At 37.4% G+C, this 24,693-nt stretch overlaps 2 protein-coding genes across 3 annotated transcripts in view; both read left to right on the forward strand.

Annotated features, from left to right (window-relative positions):
- PDE3A (phosphodiesterase 3A) overlaps positions 1-4,888 on the forward strand; it is a 314,549-nt gene extending 309,661 nt beyond the window's left edge. Inside the window, exon 16 of the mRNA XM_059402688.1 lies at positions 2,932-4,888. Coding sequence (XP_059258671.1) covers positions 2,932-3,173 — 242 coding nt within the window. The 3' untranslated portion in view covers positions 3,174-4,888. The remainder of the gene's footprint in view (positions 1-2,931) is intronic.
- Positions 4,889-17,747: 12,859 nt separating this feature from the next.
- The window catches only part of SLCO1C1 (solute carrier organic anion transporter family member 1C1), a 61,796-nt gene continuing 54,850 nt past the window's right edge, over positions 17,748-24,693 (forward strand). The window contains exons 1-3 of one of the 2 annotated variants that reach the window (XM_059402690.1): positions 17,748-17,856; positions 18,151-18,286; positions 23,113-23,267. In XM_059402690.1, coding sequence (XP_059258673.1) covers positions 23,139-23,267 — 129 coding nt within the window. In that variant the 5' untranslated portion in view covers positions 17,748-17,856; positions 18,151-18,286; positions 23,113-23,138. Of the gene's footprint in view, positions 17,857-17,909; positions 18,287-23,112; positions 23,268-24,693 lie in introns of those variants that run through there. The other variant, XM_059402689.1, reaches the window with a different exon arrangement.

Here is a 24,693-nt window from a genome sequence, read left to right on the forward strand (position 1 = left end):
ATATCCTTTTCATATCATGGTCATTTTTATGACTTACCAACGCTTCATCATTTACTTGCAACTGTGGAGCAGAAGGTAGGGAGAACATGAGTCATCTAGTAAACTCTTACTACTGAATACTTACTAACATCTGGAGGTTTTGAATATACACAAAAAGAGGATACAGGTTTCTGCCCATAGGGAATTTTATAGCCTAACAGGGGATCTTAGCCTACTTTCTAAATTCTTGGCCTAAGTCTACAATGGTCACTCAGATAAAGGTACCAAGAGTTACATTGTGACTGTGAACAGACCCTCTTCAAAGCTCAAGATGAGCTGCCAACTTTACCTCTGCCCTGGAAGGTCTCCCAGACATTACATGTTCAGCATCCCCCTCAAATCTCAAGATTTGCCTTTCTCACTATATCTTAATACTACTCAACGGCTCAGGCCAGACAGTTCAGGGTTGGTTTTTTTGGTTTTGTTTTGGTTTGATTTGATTTTTCTTAGTTTTAGAGGTAGAATTTAGTGATCCATCAGTGGAATATAACACCCAGCACTCGTTACCTCACATGCTGTCTTTAATGCCAGCGCCCAGTTACACCATTGCCCCACTGATCTCTCCAGCAACCTTCAATTTGTTTCCTAGAGTTCAGCATCTTTTACGGTTTGTCTTTCTCTCATTTTTCATCTTATGTTTCCCTCCCTTCCCCTATGTTCATCTGTTTTGTTTCTTAAATTCCACATAAGAGTGAAATCTTGCAATATTTGTCATTTTCTGACTGACTGACTCTAGTTCCATCCACATCATTGCACATGTTAGGACTTCATTCCTTGTGATGGAATTCCTTATGAGTACATGTACACCACATCTTTATCCATTCATCTGTCCCTGGACATTCAGGCTCTTTCCATATTTTGGCTATTGTGGACATTACAACGTTAAACAGTGGGGTCCATGTGCCCCTTCAAATCACAATGTCTGTATCCTTTGGGTAAATACCACTTGCTGGGTCATAGGGTAGCTCTGTTTTTTAACTTGGTTCATCCCTCTTCTTTTTTCTCTACATCTAATCAGTTGCCAAAGTCCTGTTGATGAAACCTCACAAATATATCTCACACTTACCGACTTCTTTTCATTTCTATTACCTTCACTCTATCCCCAGGCATCATCATCATGTTGCTGAGTCCTTTTTTTTCTCTTTGTGCCACCTTTAAAAGATCTTGTAAGTCTCAGTGTGATTGCACTTGATTTTCCACTTTCTACCCACTGGAGTAAAAACTCCATGCTGGTAAGCATTATGTCTATCAGTGAGCGACCAGAATCTGGCCTACTTGGTACATATTAGGTGCTTAATAAGTAGATAAGGAAATGGAAGACTAAACAGTGAATTATGGTATCAATTCAAATTCTTTAAAATATCTTATGTTTCTTCTGTTGAAATTGATTTTACTACACTTCCCCAACCAAGAGATGTGATTTGTTAAAAACTGGCTTCAGTACTACTTTGTTGAAAACATGAAATGTTTGGGTCACCAAGATAATGTAATTTGTTTACTTATTAAATACATATTTGCTGAGCCTGCTTCTGTTTGAGGTATTTATGGGTCTTTACAAGGCTTCCTCAAAGAAGCTATAGTCTAATAGAGGGGCTAATGCCTAGAATATAGGAGAACAAGATAAATGTCCTAAAGGATGCACATTATTGAGGACGATGTTTTAGTTCCAAGTGACAAGACTCCAATCAAGTGAGCATATGCAAAAGGGAAAATGATTGGTTTAGGTAAACCTGATGTTGTCTAGTATCCACGCTTACTTGCATCTGCTCTTGTCTCGGAGTCTCCTGCCTGATAGCCTGATCTTCATCTTTGCTTTTTTCATGAGACTGGACTATAGCCAGCTCTGTGTTCCCTTCATTCCAGATAACTAAACAGAGGAGAAAAGATCCCCAATTCCCAGCCCCTGACTCATTTTCATTCTGTGCCATGGGAAAAAAAAAAATCCTAGGGAAGGACTCCAACTGACCTGATTTGGGTCACGTGTGTACCCTTTGACCCATCACTGAGACATAGCTATTTTGTCAGAAGTGTGGGGGGTGGGGAGTAGAATTTGAAAACCTTTTCTAGAACTACATAATTAAAAAAGGGATGAGAGTTTCCACTCAATGACTTTGGTGATCAGAAAAAGAGATAATGATAATGAGAAAGGGGGGGGGGGAAGGAAAGCAATCTGGATCTAAAAAAGGCACGCATATGTGGAGTAAAATGAGAGTTGAGAAGAGGGGGAGGGGGAGAGATTGTTTCTTAGAGGAGGAATTCAGTGAAATCTGATTTGAATCTTAAAATAATAAATGGGTGTGAACTTTCAGTGACTGAGAAGAGCATTTGAGAAAGAGGGCAGTACCAACTTGAAAGCAGAAGATTTCACTGTATGTACAGGAGAGAGAACAGTGAAGTAGAGACAGAAGCCAGGCTATAGAAGAAGGAAGACTGCAAACATGGGCTCGTGCCACCTTGTGGGAGAACTTTGAGAGGAGTTTGACATGAATTATTTAGTCCCCATGAAGCAGAACAATAACACTGAAACCAGCTTTAAAGAGACCAGTCTTGTAGACTTGTGCGAGTTGAATTAGTTGACAAGGTAAAGGAAGACATAACAAGAAGTTCTTCCAGTAGTCTAAGGTGAACAGTCTCGAGGATGTGACTGGAGAATAACGCCAAGATGCAAGCAAAACTGTGTTGAGCATTACAGAATCTTAAAATGCTGTTTACTATATGTCTCGATGATTTATGACTGATTGTTGCCATCTTCCTCTTCCTTCCCCACTCTCACCAGCAATGTTACTGTGATAAACAAATCCAGGGACACGTATCCACTTGGTACTTAGCTCCTATTAATAATGTGAAAAGAGATAACTGAGCACACAAATAAGTAATTTGGTGTTTTCTCAGGAAAGAAAACTTTCAAAAGGAGGAAGATCTACTGCCAAATAACTCAGCACCTCCTGCAGAACCACAAGATGTGGAAGAGAGTCATTGAAGAGGAGCAGCGGTTGGCGGGCATAGAGAACCCATCCCTGGACCCGTCCGCCCAGCCGCCTCCCTCAGAACAGATCCAGGCCATCAGGGAAGAAGAGGAAGAGAAAGGGAAGCCCAGAGGAGAGGAGATCCCGGCTCCGGAGCAAAACCAGTGACAGTGGATACAATGAGCTGTGTTTCCCAGCAGAGTGACTTGTCACAGACTCTTTTCAAGCCAGCACAACACTTAGACACAACACTGTAGAAATACGAGAAGATGAGCAAACAGCTATTGCATTTTGGGATTCTTCGCATTTTATGGGTTTATTTTTACAGTGAGGTACATTGTTAAAAACTCTTGCTCAGAGAAGCTTTCACATTTGCAACACCAGCTTCTAAGGATTTTTTTTAAGGAAGACATATATATGTGTGTGTGTATATAAGCTCGCACGTAGATACATGTAAAACATATTCACACACATACACGCACACGCACATGCACACTGAAAGCCAGGCTTCCTGGCACCACCATTTAGTAACATTCATGTTAAGATATATAGTGCTCACTGTGATATAATAAGTTATAAAGGAAAAAAATAAAGGAAAACAAATCACAAAGGAAATGGTGCGGCTTAGCAGGGAAACCGTGCAGGGAATGTCAGTTCCCAACTAAGGAGCTTTGGCTCTTAGTAATGACGGATGAAAGTTCCAGAGCATTATTTGAGTTCTTACACATCCTGCCAACACCGTGTGTGTGTGTGTGTGTGTGTGTGTGTATGAGAGAGAGAGACAGAGAGAGAGAGACAGAGAGAGAGGCATGAAAGTATGCCTGTGTGTGTGTATGTGTGTATGTACCAGAGATTCTTTTGGTTTTAGTAGCTCGTAGAGTAGCTGCAGCAAATGACTCTGTGCATCTGAACAAAGAGAAGGTGGTTCACTCTGGAGTGTCTTTGAGAGGCAGTCGTGCCAAATGCCTTCCTCCATGTAGCTCCAGTACAACCCCTCCCCAGAGGGAGGGTAGTCACAGGCTGGCGAGCGGGCCACGTGACTGGTACTACTGCCCAGGCTCCGCTTGGAGGCACTCCATTGCCAGCCTGAAACCTGGAAGACAGGCATTTTCCAATCTCTTTGCCTAATGAATGTATAGGAGCTGTTTGTGAGTAGGTCACTCACGGAAGATCGAATCACCTTTGTAAGGGGATGGCCTTCTTTATACGTAAACACTTAAGAAGGAGCTGGAGACAGATCTTTTCATGAGGTTAGCATTCTAAAACATTGCCAGAGAAGACCTGGGGAATTGCTCTAATACAATGGATCTCCCAGGGTCTTAATGTGCTGCAAAATGTGTGGTAGAAGAGGAAGGAAGAAAAGCAAGAACAAAAGCAAAAGAAGAACCTGCTATGGGAGGATATATAGTGAGAGGCGAAGGGGGGGGGGGAATTTCAACTCGGGGTTTGGTGTGTGTGGACAGAGTGAGAGACCGATTCTTGGCAATTGTTGAAGATTGGCTTTGGGTGGCCAAGTTTCCACAGAGGGCCTGTTGTGGTGGTCCACGTGCTGTGGGATGGGGTGGCTTCGATCTGCAGTCTGGCCCCTTGTCATGTTCCTTTGGGCAGGGAAGATTATGGAAGGATTTGGGGGGACTGGGCCTATTATTGGAAGTCTTTTTTTTTTTTTTAATTTGTTTATCTACACTTGTTTATGCTGTGAGCCAAACCTCTATTTAAAAAGTTGATACTCACTTTCAATATTTTATTTCATATTATTATATTTGTCATGAATAGTTATCTTGATGTAAATATAAAGATTTGTTTCTGTAGATAGTAAACTCTTTTTTAAGAAAAAAAAAAAGGAAAAGGGAAACGTTTTTATAAAGTTATATTTTAATCACCATTTGTATACATTGTATCTATCTCTAAGCCCCGTAAGAAGAGGATGATTCATTTGCACGGAGGTCTATGGACAGCCACTTACCTGCCTATCCTAATTTAAATGATAACCTGATACAGTTACTTTGTGCCAATTAAATGAGGATGCCACAAAAAAGTGTTTTTTTTTCCTTTTCCACTAGGAATTTTTACTACCTGTTGGGAAATTTTGGGGTCCATGTCTCCCGAACGGAAGGACTTTCTTAACCAATACCGAATTTTTATGATTGGTGTCCATTTCTTGTCAACACTTTTTGATCATAAGTCCTTTGATACTATGTATGGAACTGCTCACCAATGAAACGATCTTAGTTTCTAAGTAGACCTTGATGGTGATTTCTAACTTTTATTTCCTCTGACATAATAGAAAAGAGTATTTGCATTTTAAAGATTCCTTTGTTTCTCATAAATGAATATTCTTCCCGCCCAAAGCAATGATTGTACATTAACCGTGGCATTTTCCAAACAAGGCAAAGATAATTCAATTAAAAACAAACACTGTTTCAAAGCAAGTTTCCCATTAAGTAAGAAAATATGAAAAGACTCAAGTAGATTGCAGACTTTACTTAAATAATGAGAATAATTTCCTGTTTTTTGACTTAACACTTGAGGTCTTCATTATTCAGGATGTACTGAGTTGTGTTCCATTTTCTTAGTGTTTCAACTACATGTCTCATGTTTGCAAAAATTACTGTGAGTCAGATGCATTTGCTTCCCCAGTTACTTTAACTGTTCTCCTGCCCTTACCAATAAGAGAGGAGGAAAAAAAATTATGCCCATATACCTCTTGCATTTAATTCCTTAACAAAATGAATCTTTTCCCTTTCTCCTAATGGCATACATGTCTAAAACACTCATTAAGTCAAGAAAAATGGGAGTGTAGAGCAAGTGGGATGATAGCCTAGCAGTTAAGAGTCTAGAAGCCTACGAGGGTAGCTTGGTCAAAGCTGGGAGGCCTCAACTAGGGGCCAGCCTGGCTGTCAGAGTAGAGGTCTTAGCAAACTACCTAGTTTCATTTATTTTGTTTTAAAGTACATGAAGTACTGGTGGCCAAAGCACTTAGAACCTCTTCATTCCAGAATTAAGTTCATCAGTCCAGGCAGATTGACCATTTTTTCTTCAAAAATAAATTGCCAGTCTATTAAAACTAAAAGTCCATCAAAATAATGGAATGAAGATCAAGTATGAGGCTTTCATACACATTCATTACATCCCAAAGGAAGCCTAGGGGCATAAAAAGACGGTTTCAGCCGATGATACTCTCCCCTGCCTTGGTGACAGCAATATTCCCATGTTTCCTTCCAACTCTGGAGCTTACTCCCTGTGGTGCCAGCGTATTTGTGGCCATTTACTACATTTTTATATGAGCCTGTTTATAGGTGCCATTAGATAAACTCAGGTCTTTCAAATAAAGGAGTTTCTAGACCATTTAGGAAAAAGAATGGTTGTATAGATAGCCATAAAACCAATGGTGGGAAAATTGGGAACTGGTGACCTTGATGCTAAGGGTTGGTTTCTGTTAAGGAAAAGACCAGGTATCCTGTGAGCATCACTGGTGTCATCTCCAGCATGCTCATAGAATGTCTTTTCAGACATTCTTGTCTTTTAGTCCATCTAAGCCAACCTTTATCCTGGTGAAAACACCACTTTGTTTTTTTTTTTCTAAGTGATAAAATTGTAATTTTTGTCTTTTATATAAGACTTAGTTTTGCTCTCAGTAGAAGATGAAGACAGCTTTGGATAGATCTGTGTTGGTCTTCATCTGACAAGTGAAGGAATGTCCTCATATTTAAGAAAATACTCATTTTCTAAAGGCAGAATACCCAATTCTGTCTGTTCCATTTTGATGGAATTCCGAACAAACCCTAATCAGGGCATTCCCAGTAAAACTAAAGGAAAGGGATTGTAGAACATGCAGACTGTTCATATTATATGTATGTATTGTGATTTCCTCATGTCCCCTGCTTCTCTTGATTTGCGATTTCCCAGTGTCCCCTGTCACGTGCCCAGAGAACTTTCTTTGACGGTAAAAGCTGTGCAAAAGGCATGAGACTCAGGCCTATTCTTTGTTTAAATGGTGGAGAAATATAAGTTATTTTCTAAGTAATAAAGATATGAAAATTATCATTGTAAATAAAGTCTAAAGTTTGAAATGACTGTTTTACAAAAGTGAGCTATTTGTGTGATGAGCAACTGCTGAATAATGAGAAGTGAATAATCAAAAACTCATTTCTATCCTACTTTGGCAGGTATTTTTTGGTGGTTCTCTGTCAGTATGGGGATCTCCACTCTCCTCGCCTTTTAAAATACTTTTAAAATAAGAATGAAAACCAAAGTAAGGATCTTACTATCCTCTCTTCTATCCTAACGCTGAGTCCCCATTTGATGCCTTTCCTAGCTCATATGCCTCTTTGGAAATAAACGGTTTTCTTTTCAGACTGGCAGAAGACTCCAGTAAAACAGAGTTTTGTAAACTTTCATAGACTGGGGTAAATCAAGATTCCCCTCATTCTAGAGAGTATCAGCTACTGCATATGGAAAGAAAATGTCAATAAAATTTCAAATGCCAATAGCTCAACTACAAACCACCAAGAGCTAAAATATCTATATAGTTTGAAACCAAACTGAGTTTCCTTTATTCACCTTTTCTCCTAATAAGCAACAAAATACTTTATGATCATTGTTTCAGGTCATTCCTTTCTCTCGTGATTGTTCTGAAAGGAAACTGAATTTGCTGATGTTGTTAGTCTGTTCAATGGAATTCTACCTGAAGATTAGGAAACCAAGTAACCATTTTAGGTGAAGAGCATTCCAAAATAAAATTACTCACAGAACATCTACTCAGAGCAAATTATGCAAGTCTTAGGTCCTATATTCATATTAGGTGGTTTCTCTAGAATACCCAAATTCTTACAGCAAGTTTGGGATGAATTAACTAGACTATAGCCTTGAGTTAATGAAACTGGAAACAGTGCATTGAATCACTTAACCTGAGGTTAGCTGGTATTTACCGTGTTCAGCACTGATGACCCATGGTCAGAGACAAGAACATGGTTTTCAGTCTCCATGATAGACTATGGATGGTAGGCCATTTGTGTATCACCAATCTTGACTTTCATCTGTGAAAGTCAAGATTAATAATTTGTTAAAATGATGCTGCTTTTACCTTACCTAATGGTGCTTTTATTTCACCTGAAGTGATCTTTATGTTCATATTACGAAATCATTCTAACAGCAGGTTAACAATGATGACCCAGAAGAATTGGGTATTTTGTTGCAAAATACATTTGGAGATCCAAAACTGACCATTAAAGCTTTATAATTTGGTGGAACTCAGTGTTCACATCTGGAGATTCAAAATACTGATCCACTATAAATTATTCAAGTGTAATAAGATTATACATGGAATTATGTAGAGATGGAAAACAAAATTAGTTTTTGGCATATGCTTCAAGCTCTAAAAAGAGCTGAATTTCCTATCTAAGGGCAGCTAGTTCTTCATATTATACTTCTGAGGTTGATTGCTTTGACAGGCATTGGTATTCAAGGATTTCTGCTTCCCTGAGGAGTGGTGGAACAGAAAAGAGAAGTCAAGCCACCGCCTTCTTGATAAATACTGAACATGTCCCTGTTCAGAAAGGTTTCCTCATTGCTTCGCATCAGTTTGGTCATGCAAATAATTCAATCAAAAACTGCTTCAAAGAGATGTAATATTAAATCATCCTATGTAAGTACTATCAAGAATATTTAAATTTGATTAAGCATTTGAACCAAAGCTGTTTAAAAAATTGTGGTTTTTTTTTTTTTTTAACTAAAAACTCACAAAATGACATTCCATGATATAGAGATGCTAAATACATTAGTATAATCAGAACTACTATTGTGTAACAGAAAACTGGAAAGAATATTTAATTCTTTTTTTTCTAATGTATGTCATGCCTCAGGGAGGCAAATGCTTTATGGAGGGTCCAAGAAATACATGAAATAGATAAAAATAAATTTATTCCCAATAGTTTAATTAGATTAGGTGTACAAATTATAGGCCTGAGTTGTTCTGGGTTTTCCCAAGGAAAGAAAAAATGTATTATTATCCAGCAATTTATCTTGGATTAGGTTGTTTTTAGAATAAATGGTCTATTAATGTAGATTACATTTTGCTAAGTTATGACACAGTGAAAATGCCAAATACTTACCTTCATTACTAAGAAAAATTACATCTTATTAATCTTGACTTTCACAGATGAAGCACTGACCAGGCAATAATCCACACCCACTGCTTCATCTCCCAAGACTGATCAAATGGTAGGTTGGAATTTGTAATTCATTAATAGAAAAGTAATTTAAAAACTATTTTAAAACTTTACTGCCTTAACTAAAATTTCAGTGTCAATAGAAGTGCTTCTTTCAGGTAAAAAAAACTGTAGCAGGAAATCCTCCCTTCCCTCTTACAAACAAAACAAAACAAAACAAAAAGTCAGACTCATAGGAGAAAAGTGGGGATTCTCTTCAATTTTACTTTCCATGCTCAAAGTAGTAAAGCAAAAAAAATCAACTTCTCCTCTGCCATAATGAGGAGAAAAAAATGCTTTTCACCCCAAGTTCTAACTTGCCACGCCTGGTTTCATTGTACAGCCCATGGTACTAAAAAGCAAAAACAAAAACGGAGCTATAGATTGGGAGTGAACACTACATAAAATGTGAAGGATCACCCTGGGACACCCCTTCATCTTTGTGACAAACCAATTTAGTTATTTATCAGTTACTCTGGAATAAAGGGACTGAATGGATCCATAGTTCAACCCTGAAATCCCTTGCAACAGTCAGCACTTGCACGTGCTCTGGAACACAAATTCGCCTTTGGAGCTTGGAAACTGCTGCTTGACTACCTTTTGAAGGGAAGGATTTATTTTTTAATCTAGTAATTTTACTCCCTATATTATAGCAAAATATTTGGATGATTTCATGCAAAATTAAAAGTAATTGTTTAAACATGTTTTATTTGTGTATATAACTTGTTGGTGTTAGAATTTTCCATCAAGCTTCTTTTAAAAGTTAACTGATTTTTACGGCTCAAGCCACTCCTACCACATATTTTGTTTTAGCTAGTTATAAGCATAATCAGTACCATAGTGTTGCTATCTTTAAATAATAACCCAGCACATCTATGTATTTACCTGTTAGTGGAGTTTATTGGCCTGACTTTTAGTATATATTTGTTCATTAGTTTTTTTTTAAAAAATCATTGTTTTTTAATACTCTGAAATATTTGCTTGGGATTTTCACCATATTATGTTTTCTTAACTGGTGGATTTGTTTTGTTTTTGTTTTTGTTTTCCATTTATGAGTATCACTTTACTTCTTGATATATTCTCACAGAAGTACACATACCATTTTTGTTCCAAGTTTGTTAGTTGATGAGCACTAGAAATAACTATCACTGAATCCACCCACTCCCTGATATTTTTTCCTGAAGATATTTATCATGCATATCACAAAATGAAAATTGGTGCTTTTATAAATGTTCTGAAATTTTCAGTGCAAAATAATGAAAATGCGATTCTCCCTAGCTTTCTATAATGCTATTAAGATGTGCAACTGAAAGAACTTTAATTTGAATCTAGAGTATTTTTGGTTGGGGTTAATTTGGTTAATTTGATTTGGTTTCTAGTGTTAAAATTGGTTTGTTATTCCTGACTGAGTAGTTGTTCTGACTGTCATTATTTCTCCCTTTTCTTGGCCAATAAACCCAAGAAACAAAAAAACTGCCATTGGAAAGTTTAAATTAGCATGTCCCAAATGTTTAACTTCATAGAGTACTTGGGAACCAGAGAGTATAAACTTCATTTAGTATTCCTAGAAAGCAATATTTTCAAAGAAGTACCAACCAAAACAACAGTATAGGGGATGTCTTTTGCACATGACAGTTTTTAACAAGGTAATTCTTACCACTTTCAACTGAATATGTTTATTAATAACCCCCCAAATTTATCAACTTTTAGAAACCCAAGAGTGAAGCATTGAACTTGTGATCATTTTGCAATGAAATCTTGTCCTTTCACCTGTCTTGCACTTAATATACGTAATAATACTTAATATCTTCCTGTCATAATTATTTGTTAAGTAATTTAGTTAATGTGCTGATAAGTATTTTGTAAAAAGTAAAATCTGTACAGAAAAAAATAATAAATTGTACTTATTTTTATTGTTCTTTAGCTTAGACACTGCAATGACGTTCCTTGTTTGCCAGAATTCCTGGAAGTGCCTCTTGACTTTATAGATTATATACACACATACACACACACACGTGTGTGTGTATGTGTGTATGTATATTTATGTATATAAATATGTATACTGTATATGTATACATATTTATGTATATAAATATGTATACTGTAATATTTTTATATATATAATATATACATAAATGTATGTATATTTATATTTATATATTTATACATTTATATATATATTTATATATATTTATGTATATAAATATACATACATTTATGTATATATTATATATATACACATATATATAAATATACATACATTTATGTATATATTATATATATAAAAATATTACAGTAACCATATACTCAAAATCATAAGAATTGTGTCACAGGTGATCAGTGTGGATGTTACAATGTGAAAACAGTGTATAATATAAATATAACTCTGTGGTATTATGTTTGATGTAGTTATTTGTACAATCCAAGTCCCCCATCCAGTTTTGAAGGCACCCTTTCCTCGCATTTCCAAATGCAGTGACTTGTGCCAGGACTATGCACACTGTAGCAAGCCATTCTTTACAATTCCTAATGACTCCTGGGGGCCTCTATTCCCATGGTCACATTCCCTTCCCTGTCACCAATGAATTCATATCTGTGTTAATCTTCATCTCACTGTAGCTAAGCTGTGTCCTTTCTCTAAACAAATAGTCAATACCATAACCAAGATCCCGGGATTTCTGGCATTTAGCTTCAGAGTCCTATAAAATAAGAGGTTCTGATCTTTATCCCATAAATACTACAATTTGTCCTATAAAGATTGTCTGCTGATGCCCAATACATGGGATATTTGATTGTACAGATTCAGAATTATTTTTGTTCTGTGTATTTGAAAGCTTTCAAGGACTCTGAAGGGTTCAGGGCATTCAGAGTATTGTAATTAACTCAAATATATAGTCCTCAGAAACCAAAGCAAAATGTGATTTCTACCCAAAGTTCTCAAGGAATTAATTCTGTAAGCTACATGTACAGATTTCCGCATTACCTATACAAAAATCCCGCTCCTAAGTTTGGTGTATTCATATCTTTCTTCACTCTGGTCCAAAACTATCCTCCACCGAAATAAATAACCATTTATCGTTTATATGTCTATGTCTTGGGCAAAGTATATCAGTGGAGTATTTACACACACTGTATACTTGTATTTTCTTTCTTCCTCTGTGTACATACACCCTCTTCCAACCACAGACAGCACGAAGGAGCAAGACTGCCAATATCTTCTCAAGATGTGACTCTTATGTGATGTGACACCCAAGATGTGACACCCAGGGCTATCCTCTTACAGTGATGCTATGGTCCTCAGTGGAAGGGAGGCCATATCTGGCTGTTCCCACCTGAACCTTCATCTCCTTCCTGCAATTAGGTGCTGTCGAACTTGTTTTAGGTAAGGAAAAGTGAATTCCCATGGTACACTAAGAGAGGTGATGATATGTATCTTCTAATGGATCCTGAGATCCAGGCCATTGCAAAGGGATAGCCACAGCCACTGACAGGAATAGAAAGCCTCAAAGATCAGTTCAGTGTGTGTCCTGGGTCAGCTCCCCTACGCTCGTTGAACCGCGTGAGGTGAGGCTTGGGATATGCATATACCCTAACCAATGAAAAGAAGAAAGAAAGAAAATCCATTCTTAAATCATTAGAAAATCTTCTGCTTGTTGGGACAGATTTAAGCTTCTTTAATCCTGAAGATACTTCATGTCCTGATCACTTTTTCTGACACCATTTCTGGCTTAAGAAAGGAGCTCCACGTCCACTTCTGCTGAAATCTGTCAGATTTGAGGAATTGTCCAGCTGCCCCTACTGTCTCGGATCATTTGGCCTCCTGGGACCCGTCAGAGCTGGGTGGGCTGGGCCGGGCATGGTGGTGCACATTGCTTCATACTTAGTCATTAGCACTCAGTACAGTGGCTCCTTGCTCTATTGTCAGTCTGATTGATTTTCCCTGCCAGATGCAAAGGTGAATTCATAGAAGGCCTGGTCTTCAGAGACTTCAAAGCAGCTAGTGATTATGTATTTGTTTTCTATTTCTGCTGTAATAAATTAACACAAATTTGGTGACTTCAAACAGTGCAAACTTATTAGCTCACAACTTCTGCTCTCTCACAAGATTAAAATCCAGTGTTTGCCAGCCTGGCTCTTCCCTGAAGTATCTAGAATCCACTTCTGAACACACTTGGGTTGTTGGCAAAATGCAGTTCCTTGTGTTACAGGGCTGAGGCCCCCATTCCTTGCCAGCTGACCACTGGGAACCTCTCTCAGCTTCTTCAGGCCATTTCCTTTCTTCATGCATTGCTTTTCTCACCAGCCCCATCTTTAAACCAGCAATGTTACATGATTCCTTCTTACACTTTGAAACGTTCTCACTTCTGCTGCATCCTTTCCATCTCCAGCTAGAGAGCGTTCTCTGCTTTTAAGGACTCGGGTGATTATATTGGGCCCAGAGAATCCAAGATGATCTCCCTACTTTAAGACCTTAAATTACATTTGAAAATTATTTACGATTTTCTGGGGATGATGGGGCAGACATCTTTGGGGGCTATAATTCTATCTTCTACAAATTATGAATAGGATAAGGAACAAGGTGGAGATAAAGAAGGTGTATGGGCCACACCGTTATTCTACATAATGGAAACTCATGCCTACAATGAAATTGAAGGGAAGGTGTAGAGATTTCCCATATACCCCTTGCTCCCATACACCCAACGTCCCCCAGTATCGATATTCCTATAAGAATGGTATAGTTGTTACCATTAATCAACTATTTATGAACACGTCATAAATCACCCAAAGTCCATTATTTAGGGTTTACTCTTGGTGGTGTACATTCTAAGGGTTTGGACAAATGTATAATGACATGTATTCATCATTATAATATCACATGGGGTATTTTTACTGCCTTAAAAATCCTCTGTGTTCTGCCTATTCATCCCCCACAGCCCTAACCTTGACCACCACTGGTCTTTCACTGTCTCTATAGTTTTATCTTTTCCAGAATGTCTTAGAGTTGGAATCATACCGTATGTATCCTTTTCAGATTAGTTTCTCTTCCTTAGTAATTTGCATTTAAAGCTCCTCCAAGTCCGCGTGCCTGGGTGACACAATTATTAAACATCTGACTCTGGCTTCAGCTCCGGTCATGATCTCAGGGTCCTGGGATCCAGCCCGGCATCAGGCTCTGCACTCAGTGAGGAGTCTGCTTGAGATTCTTTCTCCCTCTCCTTCTGCCCCTCCCCGTTGTGCTCTCTCTCTCTGTGTCTCTCTAAAATAAATAAACAAATGTTTTAAAAAATAATAAATTTCCTTCATGTCTTTTCATGGCTGAGTAGGATAGGACCACCATTTATTTATTTATTTACTGACTGAAGGACATTGCAGTTCCTTCCAAGTTTCAGCACTTATGAATAAAGCTGTTATAAACATCTCTGTGCAGGTTTCTGAGGAGACATAAGTTTTCAACTCCTTTGGGTAAATACCAAGAAGTGTGATTACTGGATCATATGAGAATATGCTCAGCTTTATGAGAAACCACCGAACCCTCTTCCAAAATGTGTATACCATTTTACATTCCCACCAGCGCGAGTTTTTAGACCTTTTCAGTGCAGAGATCTGGCATATGTACTATTCAGACTGAAAACTCCTAGTTCCAACACGGGACTGCAAAGTTTTTCTTAACCTCATTCATCTTAAATTATCAATGAGACTTTAAGTGATGAGCCTGGGTGAGGTCATAAGGGAGTAAGTGTAGATAGAGCAAAGAAGATATTCTAAGGACTGAACTGTGCAGTGTTTTGGCAATGAATGTTAATGGAAAATGACCACTGAGGCAGGAGGAAAACCGAAAGAGTGGGGGGGTTCTAAAAACTGGGTTTAAAAAAAGGATCAAAGGAAAGGGCACAATCAGTGGTATACAATTCTGCTAATCAATTAAAATGAAGCCTGGAAATTGATCTCTGGATTTATTAATGTGAAGGTCTTTGATGTTATTGATGAAAGTAGCTATGGTAAAGTGGTAGAAGCAAAAAAAAAGAACAGGTGGGACAAGAAATATAGAAGAGGAATTTTATTTATTTATTTATTTATTGAATTTATTTATTTATTTGAGAGAGAGAGACAGTGAGAGAGAGCATGAGCGAGGAGAAGGTCAGAGGGAGAAGCAGACTCCCCATGCAGCTGGGAGCCCGATGCGGGACTCGATCCCGGGAGTCCGGGATCATGACCTGAGCCGAAGGCAGTCGTCCAACCAACTGAGCCACCCAGGCGTCCCTAGAAGAGGAATTTTAGATAAGGAACATAGATGATAGTGTATGCTTAGCAACATGAACCATACATCCATAGGAATAGAAAGAAGACAAATAATATGAATACACATACAGAGGGGGAGTAAATTGGCGAGGGCAGAATACAGTATTTCTCTCCTGATTTTAAAATTTTCATCAGTGAGTTCCCTAAGCAAGATCATTGGCTGGTAATGAAAGTTGGGGGAAAACCAAAGTTTGGGAGAAGTCATTCAGGAGAAAGGAAAACTGATTAGGTTATAAAAAGATATGTTTAACAGTGCCTCTAAGACCCAGTGAGGTTAGTGGTCATGAATTAAAGATGAGCCCTGAGGGCATGGTAATGAGTTTTCTTCAACTATGTGGGTGTAAACACAGAGTGGACGGGAAGTTGAATTTAACTCAGCTGTGGTTTGCCGAGGAAGAGCAACAAACTGACCAATGGACAAGGGAATGCACCATCGTACTGTGCAAGTGAGTGATTCAAACAGTTGTACGAAACTCAACTCAGGTAAGGAGGGAAATGACAATGTGAATATTATGGTTAAATTGTGCCGCCCGCCCCCAAATATGTTGAAATTCTAGCCTCCAGTATCATTGAATGTGACCTTATTTGGAAGTAGGATCTTTGCAGATTGATCAAGCTAAGATGAGGTCACTGAAATGGGACCTCATTCACTATGACTGGTGTCCTTTCAAGAACAGAAGACAGAGACACACAAGAGAAGATGGTCATGTGACCATAGAGGCAGAGATTGAAGCAGTAAATCCACAAGCCAAGCAGTGCCCACAGTTGTCAGTCACCAAAGAAGGGGGAAGAGGTAAGGAAGGATCTCTGCAGGTTTCAGAGGGAGCATGGCTCTGCTGACACCTCGAGTTTGGACTTCTGGCATTCAGAACTGAGATAATCAAGTTCCTCTGCTTTAAGCCACCCAGGTTATGGTACTCTGTAATTGCAGCACTGGGAAACTCATTCATTGATGGTTAATTTCACAACACAGTGGCAGAGTCGAGTGGTTTTGATAGAGATTATATGGCCTGCAAAACCTAAAGGACTTACTCTTTGACTCTTTGCAGGAAAATTTTGCTGACGCCGGGTCTATAGTATGGAAGTAGGATACAGTCCAATGCAAGACTATATACATGAGGAGCTCTGAATATTATGTAAAGTAAGCATTATGGACATTCAGAACTGTAACATGAACTGTGGACTCAAGCGGTCAGGAGAGGAACCATGGTAGAGAGTGAACTTGAGCAAATTGGGGATAGGCCAAATTACATTCGCAGGGGAGAACTGCATTTCTCAATGAGGATAGTAAACACTGGTTTCCCCTAAATGCACCAGTGGCCACCTGTTAGATGCATTGAAAAGTATAAGACCTATGGCAATGCTTGCTCACTAGCAAAGGCTGTTTTGATTGCTAAAATAAAATATGTGGTCTTTAGAGTCTGAATGCACCGTTGCTTCACTGAAAGATCTATTATTTTATTATTTAATAATATTAAATATTATTATATTTTCCTTGTATCCCTTTTTCCCTTTGGTAGGAAAAGGTGCTTATAATCATATTTGATTATTGGTTAATGATCCTTACCATTGTGTGAACTGAAATTATACGTGTAATGTTGATACTTTCCAGTCATTTCGTGCTTTGTTATTTGAGACATACTTTTGACTACATCGTATCATTAAATCCTTAAAACAGCCCTATGAATGTGTTTTGTTTTCTGTAATAAGAATTGTGCTTTATGGAGAGGAAGTTGAGATTCAGTAAAGTTTAGTGACCAGGCCAGAGTCATAGCCGTTTAAGAATATGCTGGATCTCGGGTAGTACCGATAGCAAGATTCATTTATCCCTATAGACGAGATGCAAGCCAATACTACTCAGAATCTCCTAAAATGGTACTCTTGGAAAAAGAATTTATCATAATTTTAGAATTTTTCAGTGCAAGGAGTTCTCTCTCCTTGGAATTTAGATAGAATAAACAAGTGGCTGCCAAAATTTCAGTGTTTTTCTTTTTTTCTATCAGACCCTTATAAATTGGATGCAAGCAACTGATCGTGTGTCTGAGAATTGGCCCTTTCTAGAGAGAGCTCTCAACAGAGCCTTGATCCTGACCTGGTATGTGGTCCCTAAGATTCTCGAATCCCAACGGGAAAAGAACCCATACAAAGATTTAGCTTATGAGCCCCTTTTTTTTTTTTTCTTTTTTCTCCGAAGGATCCCAGTGATGTCCTCAAGGAGCAGCTGGCTTAAAAACTTCTTGGAAGGAGAAGGAGGGATCTTTGTTACAAACTTCCGCCCCTCCTCCTGCTTCTGTTCCTTTCCCCTCTGCCCCCTGCAGAGTTGTGTTTCTGGGAATCAGCAAGTAAGATCACAAGTAGTCTTTTCTCTTTTCACTCTCTCTCTCATACAGAAAGCTTTATCACGTGTGGCCTTAAACTTGCAGCAAACTGCAAAGAAATGGCTCCAAAGCTTCAGCTCTTTCTGTGCCCTGGGAGCTGAGATGCACGTCAGTGGCTTTGTCAGCGTGGCCTGTTCTTTGCAGACTGCCAGAGAAAAGAGGCCAGGAGGAAAGAGGGAAGAGTCGAAATTGCCCAAGGGTGAGACCATGCCCTTCATCTTTTCTTTCCCCTAATTTGCTCTGTCTGTGTCCATCCAGGCTCTCCCCACCTGGCACAACTGCTCAGAGCTGCTGTAGAATTCACCCCAGTTTCCTCTCTCAGCCTGTGAAGTGGGGTCCAGCCTCTCCCTGAGCACGCTGAGAGGAGCTGGCCATCTTTGATCTCCACCTCCAGGTAAGATTTAGTTCTCTACTTTCCTGCTTTGTGGCTCTCACGTCTGATTCTCATAGGAGAGAGGCTAATCAGCCCTTTAGTTCTGCACTACCAGCGTCTGACCCACATCCACCGTCAAAGTTGTTGGGGCCCTTGTTAGGTTGATAGAAATAGCAAAAGGACACTGGTTAAAGTTAGGTCACCTCAGATCTGGGTTCAGATTTTGACTCTGAGAACTTATTAGTTGGGTAGTTCTTGACCACTGAATGGCTCTGAGTTGTATCATTTTCTGTAAAATGGGTATTCTGATGCTTACCTTGTTGAGTTGTTTTTAGGATTAGCAAAAAGTTTGTCATTCACCTGGCACAACTTCAATCTGAATCTGACACGAACACTTATCTGTATGGGGGTTGGGGGAGATCAGCCTTCTTAACACATACTCCTTGTTGCAAGTACCGTGCGATTACTTGGTGCCCAGAAGACCAGCTAGTCCAGAGGATTTCCTCGTGTGGGGTGACTAGGAGAAGAGGGTGGCTCTTTCTGACTTGCTCTCTGGCAATCTTTAGGGTTTGACGGTGGATGGAGTTTATGTCACAGGATCATAGCACAGAGGTTCTGGGCATAACTCAGTCATAACATGCCAAGGCTGTCTGTGCTCTTTAAAAACTGTGAGATTGATTTTCAAGCCCATGTAAACAGAGAATTCCTTTTTTAAAAAAAGGAATAGAGATTTTCTATTGTTTTATATCTATTAATATATTATTTTATATCTATTAATAATAATCTATTCTGCTATCTATGGTTGGCTTCTTTTTCTTTGGCCACCAAAATAAGATACACTCCAACCCAGGTTGGATAAAAACTTTGCCATGACTCTTTTTCTGGTGGAATCTGTTCAAGAGGAGGGAGGACAATTAGGGATTTGCCAAATGCAAATCCTTCTCAATAACTGTGTTCTTGCTCTACTTCTGCGACTGCAAATGAATGGAGAGAGAGAGAATTTGGAGGATCTTTCTGTTCAGGTCCTTGACCTTGCCTTCCGTTTCTTTTCACAGAGGGATGAAAAGCTCAATGTTCATAAACATAGCCTCCTTGAAACATACTATCCTTGAGATGATATGCAAATTAGCCATCAAGATGAAATTATATTTTCTGTAACAATATGTAGTGTCAGTGTTTTATATTATTTTGCCCTAACACCACATCGTCTAGGATGACCATAGTTCTCTTGTTTTTATTATCACTTCTGGATTCTAGTTAGAGTGATTTTGTGTCATCACCTCCCAAGTTTAATAAGACAGTGTGTTTTAGTGTCTCAAGTTTTTAATATAATTTTCAACATGATTGTTTTTCTCTCTAGCATTAGCATTCTGGATTAGCGTAGTGATAGCATATTTAATTATTAAAGGATTAATTTGCCTGTTCTTGTCCACTGGCTTTATTATGACTGGCCAGAAATAATATATTGAACCCCTGAAAGAGTAGGCCAATTTGAATGATATTAAATTTTTTCTGGTGTGTATTTCTTGCTTGGTGATATGTTTATACTTATAATATCTAAAATATTATTATATGTTCATTATAGAAAAATTAGAAAATATAGACACACAAAGCATTTTTTAAAACATTATCTGCATTGTCACCAACCAGAAATAATGTGTTAACCTGTTCTTTAAAGATTTTCTCAAACTTTGTTGTTTCATATACACATGTGAAAATGGGTGCTTCTTCTGTAAAATAGAGTATTATATATATTGTTTTTCAGTATGGATTTTTAAAATCAGTTCTCTAATGAACATATTCTATATAGTTATATTTACTTCTTATACTAATTTCTAATGGGTTCAAAAGATTTCACTGTATGAATAGACCATAATTTTTTGGACATTTAGGTCATTTAGTTGTTTTGACTTTTTATTATTATTTATTATTATCAAATTATTATTATTATTATTAATAGCTATGTGTCTCTGGCAGTTTAATTAAAGGTACTCAGTAGTCTTTTAGTGTGAAACCTATCTAATATTGCATAACCAGTGTTTTTCAAACTCCTTTTTATTGTTCTGACAAAATGTTGTTCTGAACAACTAGTTTCGTTGACTCTGAATATACAAAGTTGGCCATTGGTATCAGATAGATGGTAAAGAAGAATTTCTATGTCCTTAGTTTCTTAGAATTTGGGTTTTTTATAAATCAGGAATGTATGTTGTATTTTATCACCTGATGTTTTGCATCTACTGAGATTTTATTATTTTTTACTTTGAATTCCTTTTTTTCCCAGCTTTACTGAGATGTGTTTGACAAAAATTGTATAAATGCATGGCATACAATGCGATGTTTTGATATACCTATATAACATACTGAATTTTTAATGTGATGATTTAGGTGAATAAAGTTTCTAATATTAATTGTTAAATTTTTAAACTAGATCTTAATTAAAGAATATAAATTCATTTGGATTTTCTAGTATTTTATTTAAAATTTTAACATCTCTAAATTTCATCTGAAGTGGGTTTTTTTTTGTTTTTTTTTTTTTTTTTTTTTTTTTTGAGCCATGATTTTGTATTATTTCACAATTGAATGAAGAGTTGTCATTGTTTGCCATTATATCACATACTGGACAATTCTGAATTAATGTTTTTATGAGGATTCCTCCCCAAAACTGAAAATCAGTAAATAGAAGTATTGTAGATTTTACAATGTTAACATTTCAAGACTAATGTTTTTTTTCTTGTACTATCTTAGTGAGATTTTATTATCAAAATAATTATGTCTTTTTAAAATGAATAGAGATTTTTATTATCTATTTCAGTTACATACTATTTTCTCCTTGAAGGATATTCCTTGATAAAGCACTCCTGTTACATCATCTATCCTTATTAGTTTTGGTTAGGGGATAGTTTTAGAGTATTTTTGGTAGTGTCTTCCTTGGCTCTTTTTCTTTTCTGGTTTATATTAATACAGGTAATTCTTGCTAGAAAATTATCTATTTGGTCAAGACTTTAAAGTTATTTCTATATATTATGCATAATTTTTATGTTTTATACTTTTGAACATCTTTGTTTAGAACTCACTAATATTGTATTCTCATGTTCTTATCTTTTGATCTTGCTTAGCATTTTCTGTTCTTTGTTTACTTTAGTTCTTTGGTTTTTATCTTTTTTCTGTTTCATTCGACTTTCCTTTGCCCTTTTTTTTTTTTCCTAAAGAGAGAGAGGAGGAAGTAGGCTCCCTGCTAAGCAGAGAGGCCGATGTGGGGCTCGATCCCAGGACCGTGGGAACATGACCTGAGCTGAAGGCAGAGGCTTTAACCCACTGAGCCACCCAGGCGCCCCTGCCCATTTTTTAAAAGTTAACTTTAGGGCTTCCTGGGTGGCTCAGTTGGTTAAGCAACTGCCTTCAGCTCAGGTCATGGTCCTGGAGTCCTGGGATTGAGTCCCGCATTGGGCTCCCTGCTCAGCAGGGAGTCTGCTTCTCCTGCTGACCTCTCTCCTCTCATGCTCTCTCTCTCTCTCATTCTTTGTCTCTCTCTCATAAATAAATAAAATCTTTTTTTTTAAAGTTAAATTTATGCATCAAATAATCTAAAAATCAAATAATTTTTTTAAACAGGCCTTTGCCATACCCTTCTCAACTCATTTGCTACTCCTCCACTTCTAATTGTGTCAGGTCTTTCTTTTCATATTTAATTACATATTTCAAAATAAAATTTATTTTTCAGTTTTGAGAAGTTATCAAACTTCAAACTGTGAAGGATGAGGTTTAGTAAACACAGAATAAGAATTACGTAAAGTCAAGGTAATATACTCATAGACAGAATAAGCCTCAGTTTTATTACCACAGTACATTTAATTTTACTCGGTATCTTATTTCTTTAATTAGTGTGATGAATATACAGATTTCTGTTAACGTACAAATGCATCATCTAATAAATATTAGGGTGATCTAGAAGTTATTTTGTTTTCTAATTTCTTCAGATACATTACTTTTACAGGCAGGCATTGAGCCATATGAAATTCTAAAGTAAGGCATGGGACATATAAATACTGATACGAATAGGGAGAAAATAGGTTCAGAGTATATGGATCTGTCCAGGGCTTGGTAAGGATGGGTGGATAGGAAATTAAGCATAGGAAGGGAGGCCATCTTTCTTACTTCAAAGCTGGCTAAAGTAATTTTTGCCTGAATTAAATGTAAGCCTAAGGCACAAATCATGCTGCTTCCTTATCTGTCAAAGTAAAATGATATATAAATGGTCCTCTTCTTTTTTTGCCATATTTTATACCTTTCTTCGGATGCTGCAGACCTATAGGACTTGCAGTGTGCCATAGGGAACTACAGTGAGCATCAGTATTTTCTACCCATTCTGTTAAGATAGATTTAAAAGCGTTAAAGACTTAATTTTCATGAATCAATATTCAGATTGTTGAATTCCTCTTCCTTTTCTGCTTGCTTCTAGTTTAAGCTGGCAAGACCACAAAGTTAGCAAAATTCTGCCTCATTATTTATTCCAAAGGCAACATTTAAATTTCTTCTTTGCAATAATGGGGCTTAAGATGAAGGGATTGGGAAAGAATGCTGGCTAGAGAGTCCTGATAGCTGGATTAGTTAATCAAATATACTGGTTAATTTTAATTGAAAAACTTTGCCAGCTGACTGTGGTAAAGTAAGATAGCTTCATATCAAATCACGTCCCCTGCATTGTGATCTACTGTGAAATAAAAACATTATTTAATAAATGGTGGAGTTGAATTAATTTTTGTTTCGTTTTTTGGTTTTTTTGTTTGTTTTGTTTGTTTGTTTGGTTGGGTTGGCTGGTTTTTTACTATTGAAATCTACTTTGACAGGATCAGAGTCAAGGAATATTTTCATAATGGACACTTCATCCAAAGAAAATATCCAGTTGTTCTGTAAAAGTTCAGTGCAACCTGTTGGGCGACCTTCTTTTAAAACAGAATATTCTTCCTCAAAGGAGAAGCAAGAATGCTGTGGCAAACTGAAGGTAACAAACAATTAAATGGTAAACAACTGTAAGTAGTGAACGAAAGAGTAACAAAGAATTAGGTGGGAGGAAAAAGCCCACAGATTAGGTGGAGTCTATGTTGTTGACTCTCCATTCAGATGTGTGCTATGCAATTTCATAATTGATATTTCTGTACAATTACATATTTCCCATATGTAGCTAGAAGCGAGAATTTTTTTCCCTTTTTGAAAAGTGGACTTAGGTGCAATTTATTAAAACACACTCTACCAGGCAGTGAAAGCCGTCTCTTCCTACCATGTAGATTAAATTACTAAATATTACTTTCTGGGCTCATTTGAATGCCCCTACTAAACCGAAGTAAGAGAGAAAAGAAACTAACATTTATTTCGTTTCAACCATGTTCCTGATATTATACTAAGTATAGTTATAATATTTAATCTATAAAACATCCATATCATTCCCATTTTATAAAGGAAAATTTTGTTTTTCCTCACCACACAACAAGGAGCAGGGAAACTTTTTAAATGGTGTCTAGTGTGACTCCCAAGTTCCTGTTCTTTGTACCCAACATTCACTCAGCAAATACATGTGCTTTTTCTTTTTTTATATAATGTTTTATTTTTTAATTAACATATAATGTATCATTAGCCCCAGGGGTACAGGTGTGTGAATTGCCAGGTTTATAGCACAGCATTCACCATAGCACATACCTTCCCCAATGTCCATAACCCCAGCACCCTCTATATGTGCTTTTTCACATAAATGTTAACCTCCTCTATGGATATTCCATCAGGGACTCAAGTCTAACAAAATATATAAGCTAGCTATTAAAAAAAATTCATATTCAAATGCATGAATTTACCTTGAATATGAACTTAAACATGAGGATAGTAGTTTTTTTGGTCTGTTGTGTCTCCTGCTGGTATATGCGTCACCACTGTGAAACCCAAGTCATGAGTACGAGCCTTATGATAAAATATTAAAGCTTTGGGGGCGCCTGGTTGGCTTAGTGAATTAAGCCTCTGCCTTGGGGTCAGGTCATGATCTCAGGGTCCTGGGATTGAGCCCCGCATCAGGCTCTCAGCTCAGCGGGAAGCCTGCTTCCACCTCTCTCTGCCTGCCTATGATCTCTCTCTCTCCTTTTCTCTCTGTGTCAAATAAATAAAATCTATTAAAAAACTGTCTGTATTGAAATATAATCAGACTTTTAAAAAATATATATTAAAGCTTTGAATTATGGTTCTTCTTTTGTTTTCTTACCTGTGACTGGCTCCTTCCACTCTTGGCTTCACCATACAGTGGATTTTCCTTTCAAAGCCAAGACTCCTTCAGATGTCCTTTGGAGGAAGGGAAAAGAAGGGAAAGAACAGAATTCAACATAAATTCTGAACAAAATCTGCTTCAGAATTTGTATTTTTAGCAATCTACCTGAGCTTGAGACTGA

Source organism: Mustela nigripes, chromosome 6 (genome assembly GCF_022355385.1).
Source record: "Mustela nigripes isolate SB6536 chromosome 6, MUSNIG.SB6536, whole genome shotgun sequence".
Taxonomy (NCBI): Eukaryota; Metazoa; Chordata; class Mammalia; order Carnivora; family Mustelidae; genus Mustela; species Mustela nigripes.